This window comes from Rhinatrema bivittatum, chromosome 1 (genome assembly GCF_901001135.1).
Source record: "Rhinatrema bivittatum chromosome 1, aRhiBiv1.1, whole genome shotgun sequence".
In the NCBI taxonomy this organism is placed as follows: Eukaryota; Metazoa; Chordata; class Amphibia; order Gymnophiona; family Rhinatrematidae; genus Rhinatrema; species Rhinatrema bivittatum.
In genome coordinates this window covers 291,473,868-291,493,539 of record NC_042615.1, presented here as the reverse complement: position 1 = coordinate 291,493,539, position 19,672 = coordinate 291,473,868, and the positions used below count along the sequence as shown (strand labels likewise).

Genomic DNA, 19,672 nt, shown 5'->3' with positions numbered 1-19,672 from the left:
GCAACATTATGTGCATTCTCCCCATTACTGACATGTTTTACTCTAGTTACTCAATAGTGTGTGGTTTTAAGTGCTCTTGGGTATGGAGGGTCAAACTCCTGATTTTTCTCAAACTTAAGTAAGAACATGAGCAGTGACTTTCAATTTCTGGATTTGGACACAGGTAGGTCCATATTCTGCTGATATCTATCTGAACAAGTTAGCCGGATAAAATTATCAGGCTAACTTGACTGAGATAGTCAGTGGCACTGCCATACCACTGAATACACTTGGCTATATTATAGTTACCTAGATAAGTTTATTTCTGGTTAAATAGCACCATCAAAAGGCAAAGAGAAAAAAAAGGTAAAGGGGCCTGCGACTTGATTATTACCCTCCTCCTCAAATTTTGTGTACAGCAGTCTCCAGTCAGCAACCCATTCCCATTTAACAAACATATAATTCCTCCTCTCCCCCCCCCCCAGTCTCTCCTACCCGGAATCTCCATAGGCCAGTTGCACCCCTCCCCATTCTCCTTGACCCCCATCCTACCCACAATACTAAAAATCAACCCTGACGGAAATGGGATCTTAATTCACTGGCTCTTGACAATGCAGCATTGCTTCTGTGCTGGAAGTGAAAACTACCCACAGTTTACTTCTTCTAGCACTGTAAGCATAAACTGCTGAATAAGGGGTTGAATATACCAAAACTTGACCTTTAGACCAGGGCTTCCCAAACTGTGGGTTGGGACCCCAAATACGGTCACAAAACCTTCAGCTGGGGTTGCAAGTGCCTCAGAAGATTGCACTCTAATAAGCACCTGCAGTTTTAAGAGTGGAAGTCTGCGCGAGGCCTGTGAGCCAGCATGCACTCACAGGCCTCGAGTGGCACTGCCTTTGCATGAATTTCTGTAGTAAAACAAAGCCCTGCACAAGGAGGGATTTGGGGCTGCTGCTTGGCCTGTGAGCTTGCACTGTGTCTCACGGGCTGCATGCTGACTTTCATTATTAGCGCTGCTGCCATTTGTAGATCACCATCGGTCTTAGGTCCCACCATGAGGGCCTGAGTGTGTACGGGCTGGTGGAGGTTGCAATGGCTCCTCTCTCCTCTCCCACCATTAAACCCACACAAAAGAAAAATGTCGCCCCATCATCAGTTTGACATCTTTTCTCACCAGCTGTCATCCACCTTTGGCCCAAGGGCCAAAGGAAAATGTTGCCACTGACTGTAGTCAGGGGGGATGTTTAGAGAAGAGACTGTTTGAAGGGAGGGTTCAGATGCGGGAAGGGTTTAAGGTTTGGATCAGTTTGGCTGTGGAAGAAAAGAAATGGGAAAAAAAGAAATTTGACTTGGGGGATGTAGGAGAGGAGATGGAAGGGTGAAAGGGGATCAGCTGGTAGGGATGCAAGAGAAGAATTGGAGAGGAAGAGATGAGGCTGGGAGGTGAAAGAGAATGAAGAAGGAATGGGGTGAGAGGGACAGATGATCATTTGGGGATTGTTAGAAGGGCTTGGGGATGAAAAAATCATCTGAGGAATATAAAACGAGCTGAAGGTGATAAGAGAGGGGGTGGCCAATGAAAGTGAGAGGAGGGGATGTAAGAGATTATTAGCTGGAGAGACGGGGAGGTGGGGAGGTGGAAAGAGGGAGCATGCTGGAGGAGAGGACGTTACCTTAAGGAGGTGGAGGTAGAGAGAGGGGATTATATGGATTGTGGTGAGGATGTGATTTCTGCTCTTTTATTTTGGTTATCCTCTGGGGTCATGTGAATTTTCAAGTGCTAGAATGGGGGTCATACTGACCAAAAGTTTGAGAAGCCCTGCTTTAGATTGATAACTTTAAGTTATCCATATAAATGGCATTTGAATATTGACTTCCATCTGGTTAAAAGTAGCTGAATACATGATGGGCATTTGAGGGATATTCCAGTGTGGGACAAGCTAGCCAGGAAACGTATCCTGCTTATTCTGATATTAGGAGTTAGCCAAATTCTTGCTTATTCTGATATTAGGAGTTAGCCAAATAAGCACTTCGGCTAACTTAGGCTGTGCCCTGGAGTAAGTCTAAAGTTATCGAGGGACATTAGCCTTAACCAGCTATATTCAAATGAATATAGCCAGGTAACTGGGAGTGCTCATTTAAAAAAAAAAGTTGTTTGCGGGCCTTATAGACCAATTTCCAGGAACACCCCCCAGTCAATGAAATAAAGGTAGTGCCCTGCTGGACTAAGCCCTCCCCCAAACTCCACCATGTGTTATTTAAACTTAATAGTTTCATGGGTCAGCAATGAACTCCACACCTCCTCCTGCACTATCCCGAATAAAGCATTCTCTTAAATAAGGCCCCACCTCCCCAATCCTAACCCTAATTCTCCCACCCACTAGGTACCTTAGTCAACCCCTGTCTATATGGAGAGATCCTGGGAGCTTCCAGCATTGCTCGGACAGCACTGATGTCAGAAGAATCTTCGAGAGAGCTGGAAGCACCCAGGATCGCAGCATTTCGCCATCCTGGTGTTAGACAGGACTTGATTAAGGTACCGTGTGGATGGGAAGATTAGGGTCAGGGTGGGAGGGAGGCAGGGAGGAAGAGTAGGGGAGCCTTCATTTAGGAGTAAGCTTTACCAGGAAAGGGGTGGGTTAGAGGCCAGGTGCTGACCCGTGAAATTATGAATTTTAAATAATGCTTGGAAGGGCTTGGAGGAAGGAGAAAAAGCTTGGCCTGGCTGGAGACTAATTTTTTTTTTTTATATTGAGTGGGGGTGGGGCCTGGAAATTGGGCCACAATTTCTTTTTTTATTGGCTATTGTCACATAACCGGCTATATTCTTTTGAATATAGTTTGTAAAGGCTAAAGTTATCTGACTTCCTATAGCCAGATAACTGTACACCTAACTGGAGATATTGAGAAGACGGCTGGTTAAGTTTAAAGTGCTCCAACTAAACACTTTAAACTAATTTTAATCAGGGACATTCACTGGGATGTTTACCCCACTGAACATCCAGGATAACTTATCTGGCTAACTTTAGCCAGATACATTATCCATTATACAGTTTTTTCGATATTGGCCTCAATGTTGCCAATTCTTCTTCTCTAGTGACTTGAGTAAATAAACAGTTAAAAGAAAAACACTACTCACCAAAAGCACGATTTTAAAAACCCAGCGCATGTGAAAACTGGGACATGCGCGCACATATTCTAAAATCGGCGTGTCCATGTGTGTGCGCCGGGAACTGCGCGCACATGGATGACCGCACACGGGTTTTAAAATTTACCTCCAAGTGTCACCAACTGGTAACAGACTAATATAGTGCCTCTGTGGTAAATCTTCTTACGCTAATGTGCCATTGTCTTATCATAGGCAATCCAGACAGAGGTGCTGCTAAGCATATGAAGACTAGTAGAAAAATTCATGCATGCAAATACTATCAGGGCAAAGAAATACCCAAATCCCGTATGCAGCATCCGGTGCAGTAGTTGTTGTACAGCATGAATACACATACAATTCCAGCCAGCCAGTAATCAGGAAGTACGAATATCCGATGAGTTCTCAAAAATATATCATTGCACATCTTATACCATGTTTCATTCTTCACCCTTGTATCAGAAAGTGAATGAGAATCTTAAACCAAAATTCCACTGTGCACATCTAGGAAGAACACATTCTATACATGTGAGCACAAAAATATAGTTTAGGCTCATTAAGCATTACACCCTTCTCCTCCTTTACAAATCCATGCCTCTACTTACACTTTCTGTGTTAAATTTATCTATTCCTACAGACATATGTGCTCTTATACAAGCATAATTTACTCTTTGTGGAAAAGCAATCACTTAAGATGTTTAGAGGCAGAAAAGTAAAATAAAGAGAGATGATAGATAATAAAACGAATCTGAAGCCTGTCAGCATGCACCATCAGTGGGAAGCATGTCATTTCCTCGGAAGAACAAAAGGCATTAGGACATCCCCGCAATACTCACAGTGGTGGTGGTGACAACCTCCTCTGTTACAACCTTCAGGGTATCGACCACTGAAATGTATCCAAGGCGCCTAGCAATCGCTAAGGCAGTGTTGCCATTCTGTGGGGAAGAGAGGAAGAGGGGAGCGGAGTGAGAGGGGAGATGGTGAAGTGAGCCAATGAGATCACCCACAGCACGGCGTGAGCCAGCATTTCCATCCAGACCAAGACACAGCTGAGAGAAAAACACTGCTTTTTTACCAGTAAATCGCCGTCTAACTTTATAACTTCTTTCATCTAGTCCAAATCGTCATGGCAACACAACATGTCTACATCTGCTTGATATTTCTAAAACTAATGTGCTGTGTGCTTTAACCCTAAAGCTGTCATACCCTCACCACAAGTGCCTTAATGACTGAGTTACAGTTTTGTTTTGTTTTCTGTATTTTGTGGCTCGACTTCAGAAGTACAATATTTCAGTGGAAGGAATCTTCTAAAAATAAATATATATAATATATATTGAGAAGTGAAAGGAAATGGATTCTTGCTGGCAAGAGTGCACATCTGCAGTCGATATATTGTTTGGGGATCGCACCCTGTGGATTCCAGAAGGGATGCAAGTCATTCATATCGCTGGAGACGCCTCAATACAACTGGTTGAAAGAATCCCCTAATGTAAGAAGCAACAAGCCATGGTAAAAGGGAAATCCTTTTGCTGCATTGGTAACAGCAATATGTTAGGAGCAGAGATTTGCTCCACAAAATCCTCAACTTTCTTTAAGCACAAGAAAAATAAATAAATAAATAGAAAACCTCACTGCCTCCACCAGAAATCTGACAGCTGGCTGTTAACACTGTCTACTATTTTGTGCTTCCAGAGCGAAGAGCCACAGGGAGTCAGCTAAGCTTGTGTGCTGCTCCAGGGACACAGCGGCAGCAAAAGCTGCAGCAGTGATTCAGAGCAGGAGCCGCAGCTGGCAGGACAGAGAGAGAGAGCGATAAAGCTACTCACCGCAGTGACCGTGTTGGGCTTGGCACCGTGCTGAAGGAGGACGTTGATGATGTGGGTGTGACCCTGCTGAGCAGCTTGATGGAGTGGAGTGTAGCCATTCTGGATATTTGTCATTTTTTTTTTCAACAAGACGAAAACATATTCAAAAAAGAAAGGTATATACATATATTCAAAACACATATTAAAAAGGTTTATAGTAGCATTCATTGGTTTCCCTTTTCAGTCCATAAGTCAGCTGTGTCATGCCATCATTAAACAGCCATGGACTCAAGGGCTTAAGGCAGAACAGATTGGCTGTACAAAGAAAATGACTATAGGAATTTTGATAACCCAACATCACAGGTCCTTATATCATGATGAGCTTAGTTAAGGCTTCTCAAACCTGTCCTGATGACTCCATAGCCGTTCAGCTTGTCAAGATATTCACCATGAGTAGGCATGAGATCAGTTTGCATATACTAGGTCTCTGATATATGCAAATTGATTTCATGCATAATCATTGTGGATATCCCAAATACTTCACTAGGCTGTGGGATCACCAGGAAATATTTGGGAAGCCCTGACATTAAGTTTTGGGTTAAAGGGGGGGGGGGGGAGAAAGATGAATTTTTAAAAATGTATTTACTGCATAATAGTGATTTACAGGTTACAGATTGGCGCTCTGTCCAACTGGACAGCACAAATCAATCTTCAACTTCTACATGTCATTACACGATATTTGATTGCAAGATCTTGACAAAAATCTGGATGAAGCTTGCTAACCTTCCACTTCAATTCAACTGGTGTTATCAGGACAAAAAGCGGGGGCCCACTCACACAAATATGTAAGTGAGCACTTACTGGAGGCTCTTCCCAATGGATTTCTACAACTGCTTGTCAGAGAGAGCAGACTGGGTAATTCAAAAACCATACTTAAATTTAGCATTTCCCAATCAATGCTGCTTGTAGACCAGTGACTTGAGGACCTAAAAGCACTGTGGGTACTCATTTATTATCCTCTTTCCAATGAAAACTTCTAATTGGAGTTGGCTGTGCATATGATGTTGCATCCACAATCCATTTCCTTAAACACTGATAACGGGAAGTGGTATAAAAATTGATTAAATAAAAATAAAATAATCAACTACTGGAAAGCAGTTAAATTTCCATCAAATGAAGCTGAAATGCTCTGCCATTTGAATTTTGTTGTGTATTTAAAAATGAACCATGCAATAAACCTGAGATAATGTCATAACTCAGAGGAAAAATTATGAAAGGACTCTACTTATGTTAGTTAACTATAAAATATAAACATTTACTTCAGAAATAATTTTCATGGGTATAATAAAGATCAAAACACATTAACTTTTATGATTTATAGAGGGGAACTTTCAAAAGTGTGCACACCTCAGCAAGTACACACATGAGCAGGTGTGCCAAAAATTACGGCAGTATTTTATAAACTGTGCTGCTGGAGCCACACAGTTTATACAATACTGGATATCATGACATGTACATACACCTTTTTAATGCAGAGATCCACATACTTTCTACACCTAACTTTACAAAAGTATGTGCTAATATTTTATGCATTAAACAATTTTAACACATGTGTATAATACCCCTTAGTTTATGTGTGGATGCAGATATTTTATAAAGTTGGTTGATGGGATGTGCGTATCTTACTCATGAAGATACTTGTGCATGAACTTCCAAGCACCAGTTCATTGAGACCTCCACCAGTTGACCCAGACCCTTCAGCAATTCACTCCCTCCCTCTATCACTTGAGCCAACCCTCCCCATACCTAAAACCTGCGTTAGAAAGAGAACTCCAATTTCATTTTTGTGACTTAATTAGCAGATGAAAAAGCATGCATGCATGTTTGAGGATGTAGATGCAAACTCAATGTGTGAAATACATTACAGGCTAATTTTAAAAGCCCCGCGCACGCCAAAAGCAGGAGATATGTGCACAAGTTGGGCCGGTGCGCGCTGAATGGATTTTCTCTTGTTGTGTGAACAAGTGAAAAGTTTCTAAAAAGGGGTGGAGTGTAGGCATGGTCTGGGTGGGGTGTGGGTGTGTAGGGACCTGGCCAACAAATGTGCTTGTCAATACCTACGTGCATACTAGGGCACCCTGCATGTAAATTTACTTCTGCTATGGATAGTGTGTAAGTATTAAAACAAAAAGAAATCTAGGCTTGTCAGTGAGATTTTAAGTGTATGGGTGGCTATTAAATTAGGGTAGCTTGCAAGTCCCTAAATTGGGCAAATTGGGAATGAACTGGGAAAATGACAGTGTCGGTGGATGTCCCTTGTAAAATTCCTCCACTTACACAGTAGATGTGGCATTTGTGCGCATATGCATGCATCCATTTAAAATTGGGCGCACATATAGATATGTCCAGGCTATTTTATAATATGTGTGCATATATGCGAGTATGTTATAAAATGGACGCATCTCTGGACACGAGCCAACCAACGCGCACACATGTGCACCTGCATGCCTGTTTCAAAGTTACCATCCCTATGTGTACGTATTTCCGAGCCCTGCCCGGAATGCCCTCAAAATAATCTTTTTGCATGAGACACTGACTTCCGCTTCTCTGAACATTTGCTTATCACACACAGAACCTATTTATGTTCATATATATATTCTGATTTTACATCTACAACTCCCTCATAAGTCTGAAAATTCACCCCAAAAAGTCAACATATAGGGGCAGCTTTTCAAAGCCCTACGCACGTAAATCCAGGAGGATTTACGCGCGTAGGGGGGTTACACGCACCAGGCCTATTTTCAAAAGGCCCGGCGGCGCGTGTAAAGCCCCCGAGACGCGTGTATGTCCTGGGGCTTGAAAAAATGGGCGGTTCGGGGGCGGGGAGGTCCGGGGGCAGGACGGGGGTGTGGCCAGAGGCCTCTTCACGGCAGCTGGGCCAGGGAATCGCGCACCGGCACTTGGCTGGCACGCGCAAGTTACGCCTGCCTCTGGCTTAATTTCCACAACAAAGGTACGGGGTTTTTTTTCGGGCTGGGAGGCGGGACAGGTAGGGGAAGGAAGGGGAAGGTGGGGGAGGGAATAGGGAAAGCCAGCTGGTCTCCCCGAGGGCTCGGTACGGTTTTACAACAAACACAATCTTTTGCAAAAACAAAAAAGGGAACTAGAAGAGTAAAGGAATGAAAGTGGGATTCATTGGAGAATCATGGAGGTGAAAATGGTGAAAAGTATTGTGTAATTAACTTCTCCTACCCTGGGAGAATGTGTATATTGCCTGTTGGTGATTTTCTTTATTTTTTTCTGTGATCACCTCAGCCTAGCTGAGCAAGCTTGTGTACCCTGATCTATTCAGTGCAATATGCTACTGAAGCCTTCTAAAAACAGATACCGGCATTTGGCTCACTCAGGTTGCTGGAGGCTCTCATAAACCTGTGTACCCTGGAGGACAGGGGAGATATGATACAGATATTTAAATACCTCCAAGGAATAAATGCATAAGTGGTGAGCCTCTTCAACAGAAAGGAAACTCTGGTCTGAGGGGTCATGAGATGAGGGTGAAAGGAGGTAAAATCAGGAGGAATCTACAGAAATATTTGTTTATGGAGTTGGTGGGCACCTGAAACAGCCTCTCAGTGGAGGTGGTGGAGACAGGGACGGTGTTGGAGGTTAGGAAAACATGAGACAAATACATAGGATATCTAAGGGAGAAGAAGGGATTGTAAAGTTAAGAAGGAGATGTGAATGGGCAGACTGAATGAGTTCTATGGTCTTTATTTACCGTCATTTCTCACATTTACTACATTGGTAAATTGTTATTTACAAGTATTGCAGTTTACCGAACAGAGAAGAGTTCATACTAAACAAACGCTGATAATGTACGTGTCAGCAGCAAGTAACTATTCTGTTTTATATACCTGTATAGACAGAAGATGATTATGTACTAAGAAATGTGATCAGAAACCAGAAAAATGTGGTAGAAAGATGCTGAAATAGTCCCAGTTGCCTGATTAAAATGATCTTCCAAGCTTACCTTGATAATATATGTTACCTGTAAATATATTACAGCTTACAGGCTAGAAAAGGAAGTTCTCCTTGGTATAATACAAGTATTAAGGAGAGCACTAGCAGTAAATTTGAGAGGCAAGATTGTACCCAACATACGCTGGTTTACGAGAATCATTTATTCCTGTCATGTCCTGTGTGTAAAACAACTCACTTGGAGACACGAGACACTACCTCTGAAGGGAACCATAGAATCTAGCCTTATAAGGAACCTGTTTTGGCTTGTATAGCCAGTTATGCAAGAAAACCAGAGAACTGCAATATCACCTCTTATAAAACGCAAAACTCACTGAAGAGTTCTAGGTCAGACAGTTGAAAGTCATGAGAGCAGCAGGGCTCCCATTCTTACTAAAAGAAACTTGGACAACCACTACAGAGAGAGGAGAGAAAAAGGGAGGGGGGGCCCTCGTCAGGCACGTATTTACTGCTTTTTCTCCTACAATATCAACACTTTTCATTCCGGAAGATATGACAAATATGAATACAAAATACTGGTCTGGCATTCCATAAAGCTTAAACTCAAATTCCTAGCTTCACCAAACAGTAATGTCTAACATGATGGGATGGACAAAAAGATGAGGCCCAAATTGCATAATGTCAGGCCCTATGTGTAGATAATAGTAACATGGTAAATTAGCTTTCCTTCACTGACAGAATGAGGCACATGTTTATATGCTAACAGTCTGGATTTTGATTGTGCCAAATATGATAGAATATTTTGGAGACCGCTCTTGAAACTGACTGATATTCTTCAAATGTTGCCGAGGACAGAGTTTAAGAATAATAATAAAATCATTCTAATGGGAAAACCAGAGTAAATCAGGTGCCTTGCTTTGGGTCTTGGGGGCACAGTGCAATAAAATGACCTGATTAAGAGCGCACAATTTCAAACCCTAGTCAGAACTGTATTTAATCCAGTAAAAAGTTTTATCACCTGGATTATTTCTACATAACAGAGTGAATAATATCTCCCCTCAGTGCCCACTAAAAATATGCTAGAATAAACGCAAGTGAGATTCATAGACTGGAAGTTGAAAGAATTAAAATTACAAACCAGCAGGCAGCTGACAAGATGGGACTATTCCTCCATGAATAATTACTTCTCATTGGCTGCTCCTCAGGGAACTGCCCTAAATTTTATTAGTTGATTTTTTAGTCTCTTGGAGTGCAATTTTCAAAAGTTTTTACGAGGGTAAATATGGATTTGAAAATATTCCCCCTTTGCCCACCAGTGTGGGTAAAAGACAGCATGCTGTGAAACTGTATGTGTACTTCTTTTACCCATGGAGAAAAGTGGGCACAGTTAGGTTGGGAAAGGGAAAGCATGAGCTATAATTTCATTCTGAAATCTCCATGCATACTTTGCACCTGTACAAAAATACTCCCTTGCTAGCCTGTGCTTCTGAAGGGAGTTTCCCTTTGATAATGAGTTGCAGGTCCCCGGCTAACCTGCAACCAATCCAGGCAGTTTCAAAATTGAACCCCCCCCCCAACATTCCCCAAGATGTTCTGGCAATCGGTACTCCTGTTGCCACGAGGCCCATAATTTATCCCATGTTACTAGTTCTTATCCTTCCATTGTTGATTAAAAGAATCTTCTAATAGGCTCACTGCTTCAAAAGCTCCATGAAACAAGTAAACGTATTTGTCTTTTTTGTTTTCCAGCATCTTGTTTTTAGCTAAAGAAACATTTTGTTCTTATCAAAACACAGAAGAACAGTTATAGCACAATGGAAATCTATAAGAGGGCAAGTTTTAAAGCCATATAAGAGGTAGGTCATGTGATGTGATGGGCTTGGCTGGTTGAGTCAGGCTGAGCTCCAGGTGCTGCCACCTCTTTCCAAGATAATTTTGTACCTTTAAAAGGAGATATTCACCTCCCGCTTTCAACTACATTGGCAAGAACGGTGACAGTCCAATTCGGAGAACTCAAACATCGAAATCGAGGTAGTATGGCACTCAGAGTAACGAAGAGAGAAAAAGAGAAATGAAACCTGTCTTGCCCAAAATGGCTGACGGAACGGGCTCAGGGACAACGAGGATTCAGAGGTGACACTAATTGTTCGTCTCATGGACGCAGTGGTAACCGCGTTAGATGATCAGTTTGCTCATATCTCAACACAAATAGAAGAATTGAAATCTTCCTTAACGGATATATGCCCATGCATTGATCAAGTGGAAGAGCAGATATCGACCATGGAAGATGACATTCTACAGCTGGAGAAATGAGTACATGTATTGGAAAAGGAAATGCAAGAGAAGGCAAATAAGATAGATGATTTTGAGAACTGTGCAAGGAGATCAAACCTGCATTTTATGGGACTTGCAGAAGATGAAGCAACCTTGACGTTAGTAACTTTCTAGAAGGATGGTTACTAGTGGAATTGGGCCTTCATGACTTGCAGGGGAAGTCGGTATTTGAGAGGCCTCACAGGATGGGGCCTAAGGCACAAGAAAAAACCAGGCCAAGAACAATGATTGCAAAAATCTCGAACTTTTCTTACAAGGGTATGATACTGTGAGCCTTATACAAACAGAAACAGCTGCTGTATAAAGAAAACAGCGTCTTGATTTTTCAAGACTACTCAAACTGTGTGGTGGCACAGAGGAGAGTGTTCTCACTCTTATGCTCCAGATTGGCCCAACAAAATATAAGATTTGCACTACAATTCCTGGCGCAATTAAGGATCTGGCATCAAGGTTCCAGGCATGATTTTCGAGAGGTGGAGAAAAAGAAAAAATGTGTACAACAAATCGCCCTATGGATCCCAGTAAGTAAGCTTTAAGAGGATCCATTTTAGCCTATAAAGGACATGGAGACACTTTTAAGCTCTGTGATAAATTGTGCAATGATATAGAGAACATTGGTGGTATCTTTATTCATGTACTGCAAGCAACATAATGTTGGCACTGTACGAGGATATATTTGGACAATGTAATCTGATGAGACAGAGCTTGATCTTTGACACACTGTTTTAAGAGTGTGATGAGTGGGCTGGCACATCACGCTGAGAGCAAGCTGTCTCGACGGCAACATGGATGATTCATACTTACATTTCAGCGAACCAGACAGTAAAGATAGGAAGCATCTCCAGGAGATTTACAGAAGATCGGTAACGGATGGCTGTGACTCAAGAATCGAGTCATTTTGTATTTATAAACTTTCAGCCGTGAGGAAGATAAGATGTGAGTTCGTTATCTGGAGACTGTTTAATTGGTGATGGATTCACAGAACCGCCTGTGGTCAGATTTTTCAAATGTATTTTGCGCAATACCAGTCCCACTGCAGAGATAGATGTATGGGACTCATATTAATTGGTTGGAAAAGGTGGTAGTTGTACTACTATTACCTGACCTGGATTTTGTATAAGGTTATGGTGAACGAGAAAGGGGGGGGGGGGGGTGGCGGCACACAATCATGTCAAATTTAACTCCTGGCCTAAGATTAGGCAATGGGTCTGTATTTTGGAAGCAAGGGGAGGGTGGGATAGGCGGGATAGGAAGGGAGGGAGGGGGTAGGGTAGGACAGGGTTTAGGAATGGGTATGGGGATTCCTAGTATTCCAGTTGGGAAGGGAGGAGTAATACACACTCCTTTAAGGGTTGATCATGGTGGGACTAATACACAAGGTCAAGGGCGGAGGGGGCAGGAATCTAGCGGGTGCAGGAACGGAAGTGGTATGAGGGGAGTGGGAGGGAGCCTTCTCTATTTGTTATTCTTCCTCTCTAATCATGGACGGGACACATAAAATACTTACTTGGAATGTAGCTGGATTTGGGTCCCCTATCAAAAGAGAAAAAGTGCTATCCCACTTGAACAGGGTAAAATGCCAAGTAGCATTCTCACAAGAAACACATATGACCAAGCAGGAACATAGAAAACTTCACCGCCATTGGGTATCATAAGTATACTCTGCCCAAGGGACTTCTAAGAAATGTGGGGTGGCTATATTAATACATAAATCTGTTTCCTTTCAAGCAATGCAAACATGTATGGACCCAAGCAGCTGTTATTTTGCCGTTAGAGGAATCTTAATTGTGAGGTTGGCCTCGATATATGCACCAAACAAATATGACCATGGATTCTTCACTGAATTGGTTACCATATTAATTCCTTTAGGGTCAGATCCACTAATACTGGTGAGGAGATTTTAACTGTATAGTAGACGGGAGGTTGGATAGGCAGGCAGCTTTACCTGCTCCCCTACAAGGGGTCACATAAAGGAATACCATTTCTCTTGAAACAATTGCAGGTATTAGATGTATGGTGCACGCTACACCTGGGAGAAGTTGGTTTCACTCATATAGCTAGAGCACATGAGACTCAAACCCGGATAGATTATATTCTGATGTCTAAATCATTATTCCCAAAATTAGTAAGAGCAGATAGTAACCCCATTATTATCTCTGACCATGGGATAGTGTCATGTGAGGTATCTAATTTTAATAACTTAGAAGGGAGACCAGAATGGCGAATGCCTAGATGGCTAGCCCACAATAAAAGTTTTGAAGTATTTCTGGTAGAGAAATGGGAGGTGTATGAATCAAACAATATGGAGCACAAGGACACTCCCATTCTATTTTGGGAGACAGCGAAAGCTGTTCTAAGATGGGAGATAATTAGTTATATGGCTCGTAGAAGGAAGAAACTGGACAAAGACATTCTGTCCCTGACAGATATGCTCCAGCGAACTCATAATTATATGCTAAGGGATAGGTCAATCACATTGAGGAAGGAGTATTGGACAATCTCTGAATTATTAAATGACAAATTACACCAGTGAGCACGTGCTTCACTTTCTCACCTTCAGCATAAATTTTATTTATAAGGCAACAAATCAGGGAAGATGCTGGCCAATCTGGTGAGGATCAGTCACCAATCTGTTTGTGTTACCCATATCGTAGATAATGCAGGAAAGGCTCTCACCTCATCTGTTCTCTGTAAGACTCATGTGTTAAGTCATCTCAATGTTATTTGTAAACCGAAGTGATTAGTAACATTGTTACCAGAACCTCGGTATATAAAAATTGTTAAATAAATAAAATAAATAAATCTGCAGAAATCTGTAAGGCCTTTCGGAATTAGTACAAATTACTATATTCTGCGGAGGAGTGTGATAGGGATCAAATGCCACAGTGCCTACAGAGGGGATCCTTCCTAAAATAACTCAATCTCATGTAGAAGCCTTGAACCATCCATTTCACGAAAAATAAATTCAGATTGTGATTGGAGAAATATCATTGTTAAAATCCCCGGGTCCAGATGGACTTATGGCTCAATATTACAAAGCACTTCAAGAGCACTTCCTCCCAGCCCTAAAGGGATTATTTGATGTTATGGTGTCTTTAGGGCGTATGCCTAATTCGCTTAAGAGTGAGAAAATTGTAGTATTGCCAAAGCCGGGGAAGGACCCTACCTTGGTTTCATTAGACCACCCGATTTCGTTACTTAATTTAGATATCAAATTATATGCTAAAGTGATAGTAAACAGATTAAAACCGCTTCTTTCCTCCTTTATTACAAAGGGCCAAGTGGGTTTTGACCCAGGTTGAAGAGCAGGTCTAAATGTTAGGCGTGTGTTAATGATACTAGAAAATTGGAAGTGCATGGGGTATCAGGAACCAGCCCTTATTAGTTTGACACCGAAAAGGCATTCAACAGGGTCTCTTGAATGTTCTTGCAGAATCTGCTACCCGCTTTCGGGTTTAGGGGATTCATTTATGAGGCTATCCAAGTGCTATATTCCAACCCAGAAGCTAGAGTTCGAGTGAATAATTGTTTTTCAGAGGCCTTCCCCCTTTCCAGAGGGACCAGACAAGCGTGTCCATTGTCACTTATGCTGTTCATTCTCACTTTGGAACCCTTAGTCATTTTGTTAAACAAGTTTGTGAGCGAAGCAGGTGGGGATTTGCCCTTGCCTTTTACGAGTGTTCTTCTGTTCGCAGATGATATTCTACTTTTTTTGCCTAAGGCGAGGGAATTTTTATTAAAAACTTTGGACCTTTTTTCAAATTATGGCCGATATTTGGGGATAAAGCTGAACTTGGATAAATAGGAGGTATTAGACTTTACTGGGATGTTGCAGACCTTGTGGCCAGATTTTCCACTGAGATGAGCAAAAGATAAATTGAAATACCTTGGTATATATATTCATAAAGATCCCAGACAATGGTATGCTGTAAATATTCCCCCTCTCATTCTGGGTTTCCAAAGGGCATGTGAGAGATGAATGCAATTCCCTGTATCTTTCATGGGGTGAATTCCATTGATACACATGATGCTACTCCCTAAACTCTTGTTTTTACTTCAGATGCTGCCAGTCTTATTATCTCGCAAAGATGCTAGGAGCATTTCTCGCATATGGACGACCTTTGTCTGAAGGTGCAGGAAATCTAAAATGTATATAGCTAAACTTATGAATCCTAAGGAGGAGGTTGGGGGAGGCTTTCCTAATATCAAATTTTATAATTATGCCAGCACATTACGCCAAATAGGGGATTGGTTGGGGAACAGAGAGGTCTACTCTGATCTCACGTTAGAGCGAGCATTGGTGGCTCCACTTTCCCTGGCCTATATATTCCCTGGCCGGGAAGCACTCTCCCTCATCATTTAGTCGTGACCCTGTCGATTTGGGCGGCCAGAGCAGGGTGGAAATTAGGCAGGCCTATACAGTAAAGCGCGGCTGCGGTTACCCCGTTTCTAACCCGCTCTGTATGCACAGTTTGGACGCGTATGTCTAACCCGCGATTCAGTATCCGGTTTTACACGCCCTTACCGCTTCTTGAGATCGACGCGTATCCTTTTCCACCCGCGGCATGTATATGATATGTTAATGATCGGATTAGCTATTCCCTCCGATACAGTAACATGCTCCCAGATTATCGCCTTTTTAACCAGCTATTTTGCCGCGTCTTTAACCTGCAAATTTACCGCCTACCCTGACCCTGGTGTTAGTGTGGTGAACTTAGCCGCCCAGTCCCAAACCAATCCAATCCACAGAAAAAAATGCTTCTCGCACAAGGGGGAAAAATTATTACAAAAAATAAAGCAAGGCGCAGGGCGAAAATCATTGTATGCCTCCTTCGGACGGGCAAGAGAGAGACGAACTTTCACGGGCAAACTTTCCCCCAGCCCCCGCTCACCTGCCCTGGCCGCAGCCACGCAAGCCCCCAGCAGCAGCAGCAGAAGGGCGTCCATGGGTGCCGGTCTCGCGTGCGGGCGCGCTGACAGCTCCGCACTGGCAGCCCCAGTCCTCTCTCCCTTCCTCCCGAGGCACGCACCACAGGTCCCCTGCCTCCCGGGGGCAGCCGGCGGCAAGAGTGGCTTCAGCAGCCCGGGGCGGATCGGGCGCTCCCCATGCGAAGCGGCTTCCAGCAATCCATGCGCCTGTACACCCAATTTGGGCGCTCAAGGCAGCAGGCGCATGAACGCACATCGTGACCTGAGCGCCCAGCTGGACGTCCGAGGTCACGGCGTGCGTTCATGCGCCTGCTGCCTTGAGCGCCCAAATTGGGCGTACAGGCGCATGAACGCAGGCTGTACAGGTGCATGTAGGTAAGACATGCTCGCACAAGGGGAAAGATCATGTCTGGAGGGGGTGGAATGGAATTAAGGGGAGAGAGGAGAAATGCACACATCTGTACAGGAGAGGAAGGCATATGTGTGAAGCTGGGAAGGTGTGGCGTACAGGCGCATGAACGCGCGCCGTGACCTGAGCGCCCAGCTGGACGTCCGAAGTCACGGTGTGCATTCATGCGCCTGCTGCCTTGAGCGCCCAAATTGGGCGTACAGGCGAACAGGCGTGCATTCATGCACCTTTGCTGGCGGGGGCTGGTGGAAGCCGCCTCGCATAGGGAGCGCCCAATCTGCCCCGGGCTGCTGAAGCCGCTCTCGCCGCTGGCTGCCCCCGGGAGGCAGGGGAACCGCGGTGCGCGCCTCAGGAGGAGGGGAGAGAGGACTGAGGCTGCTCCGGAGCTGTCAGCGCGCCAGTAAGGGAGACCGGCACCCATGGATGCCCTTCTCCTGCTGCTGCTGGGGGCTTGCGTGGCCATGGCCAGGACAGGTGAGCGGGGGCTGGGGGAAAGTATGCCCGTGAAATTTCGTCTCTCTCTTGCCTGTCCAAAGGAGGCGGAAAATCGGAGTTGCGCGCACAGGTGCTTTGTTGTGCTCCCTGCCGCCGATCGCTGGCTGCTGGGGCTTGCTGCCACCGGCGTTCAAGGCAGCGGGGTCTGTAGGAGAACCATCCACTTTCCTGGTGGAATGACATTTCAAATGACAGGTACCAGCGCACCCAGGATACTGTATAGGCGCCGTATACAGCTCTATACAGTAAAATGGATTGCGCATGCCTACCGCTTCACAGACGCGCTTTGGACGCGGCTTGTATTTGCGTCTCATTTGAATACCGAATCGAGCGATATGTGAACCAAATTGTGCGCGCGGCAAACGAGCGGGTGCCCAACACTGCCGCACTTTTTCTTACGCGTCCTTAATGTATCGGGTGTATCAAAGCAAATTACACACTATTCTTGGTGAGCTGAATTACAGCACCACATTTATATGTGGCAAAACAAGACCAGTTTATTAGCTCAAATTATTGACATTAAGATTAAATTTTACAAAAGTGTGGGATGCGACTCACCGAGAATAGTGTGTAATTTGCTTTGAAGTGCCTGAAAAGTGGAATATAAATCAAAATAAATAAAGAATAATAAAAATGTTTGTAATTCTTTTCTTGCAATAATATCTGAGAGGACACCACTAGAGTCTGTGGTAGCAGGCAAAACTAGGTGTAAATATTCAAAGGAGTATTTGGAATCTAAACATGTAATAGTTTTGTAAGTAGATTGGCTAAATCTACATAAATTCCCTAAAGTATGGAGGGCACTGGAGGTTCAGGATAAGAGTATGCAAGAGGAAGGGAGAATGAACAGGCTGTTCATATGTTGTGTTATAGTGCAGTAGCATTTGACAAATAACTCCTACTCATCCTGAGCACTCTTAGCCACTTCTGGGGTTCTACCATCAACTCTAAGCTTGCTCATACTTTTGATAATGCAAAATATAGCGCTGTGAGTTCCAAAATGCATAGAAAGGGTTGCCAACTGGCTCCAAATTTTCAGAAAAGGTAATCCCAGTCCTGGTTTTATCCCACTGTAGACAGGTAACTCTGTTCTCCCTACTGCAAGACTTTAAGGACGTGCATGCAGTGGGGTAAATGTTTCAACTTGTCCTGAAAATCTGGATGCAGTTGGCAACCCTATGCACAGAGATGGGAGTTTAAAGAGCCAGCATTGGCTTGGTATCCTGATGGTTCAGAGTTGACAGATCTGGCAAATGGTTCTTAGCATGCTTAACTCTGAAATGCACAACCACCAAAACCAATGACTTGCGCATAAGTAAGTGTGCCAGCGGTAATACAGCCCATACTGTACATTCCTACTATGCCTACAAATAATTCCCTAATCTGTGTTAGACACCTGCGGTTTTAATAAAATGTATAGTATTATTGAAACTCGTTTATTGCATACTCGATCCATGAATGCATTCCAGAAACGTATCCCACATATTCTGTTATCAAGTGACTTAGCAAGTTCACGTATCATGACTAAGCTAGAAGGCCGGCAGGCAGCATAGTCCTGCAAATTTAAACGATCCTTTGAAATGTAAACTATTTCAGAAAAGGTTGATTTTAGTCTTATTCTGTCTTAGGCGCATTTTCAACTTTTTTTTTTTTTTTAGATCAAGCCGTCAAAGACTGATAAAGGTGACACTGAGTAATGAGTCAGCTCATTTGCTCCGGATGGATCACATTCCCCAATAAAATATGTTCTGCTTTCTGTGAATGGAGAGACAGCAAGAATGTCCTGAATTGTAAAAAAAACCAAAACCCCAAAAAACCATTTTAGCAGAGCTCAGGCTTTTGAGACCATGAAGCACACTGCAGCAGGGAATCTAAAACACTCCCGATGTGACAGTCTTAGATTCAGGTCCTGCAGCTGCAGACCACATGCACTGACATTTTAGTCATACTTACAAGCTTATCGTTCTAACCATGCAAAGGTGGCATTTAATAAATAATATCATCTCTGTTTTGTTTTTTTTAAAAAGGTTTATTTTTAGCATTCCCGTTGTTGTCTTTCCTACCCATCATCCAAAATCAGGTGATGTTTTCAGCTAGGGATTTAAAGTAGCATTGCCTTGCAAGCTGTACAAATGATTTTGCAGGAAAGAAGGTGAATGGCATGGGCTGCTGGAGGTAATGACAACCCCCCGACCCCAGTCCATTAAAAAAAAGTGAAGTTGGAAAGCTAAAATATCGATCTGGAGTCACAGGATTACTGGAGTTCTGAGACGATGCCAGGCAGCTTGCTCAAGCATCTATCTCTCTCTCTTTCAGCCTCTACTCAGTGACCAGTTACATGCCAGAACACCAGCTCGGTAATTATTAAGAACCTCCCACTTAGTCTCTAAGGAGTAGTGGGAGATGCTACTGCAGGTTGCCTGGCACATTCGTAGAGCCTTGTTAATTTAGTATCTGTCACTATATGCGATTTACATGGTAAGTTTTTAAAATACAGACTAGGATATGTGCCACCATTCCCTGCTTCCCCCACCCCCCACAGCTTTGTATTTATTAAACATTAGGGATGAGCATTTGTTTTGAATGAATATAAAT

The 19,672-nt window shown here is 43.4% G+C and overlaps 1 protein-coding gene across 1 annotated transcript in view; it reads right to left on the bottom strand.

The window, feature by feature from the left end:
* ANK2 (ankyrin 2) overlaps positions 1-19,672 on the bottom strand; it is a 573,506-nt gene that overhangs the window by 233,504 nt on the left and 320,330 nt on the right. Inside the window, 2 exon segments of the mRNA XM_029608082.1 lie at positions 3,964-4,062; positions 4,954-5,052. Coding sequence (XP_029463942.1) covers positions 3,964-4,062; positions 4,954-5,052 — 198 coding nt within the window.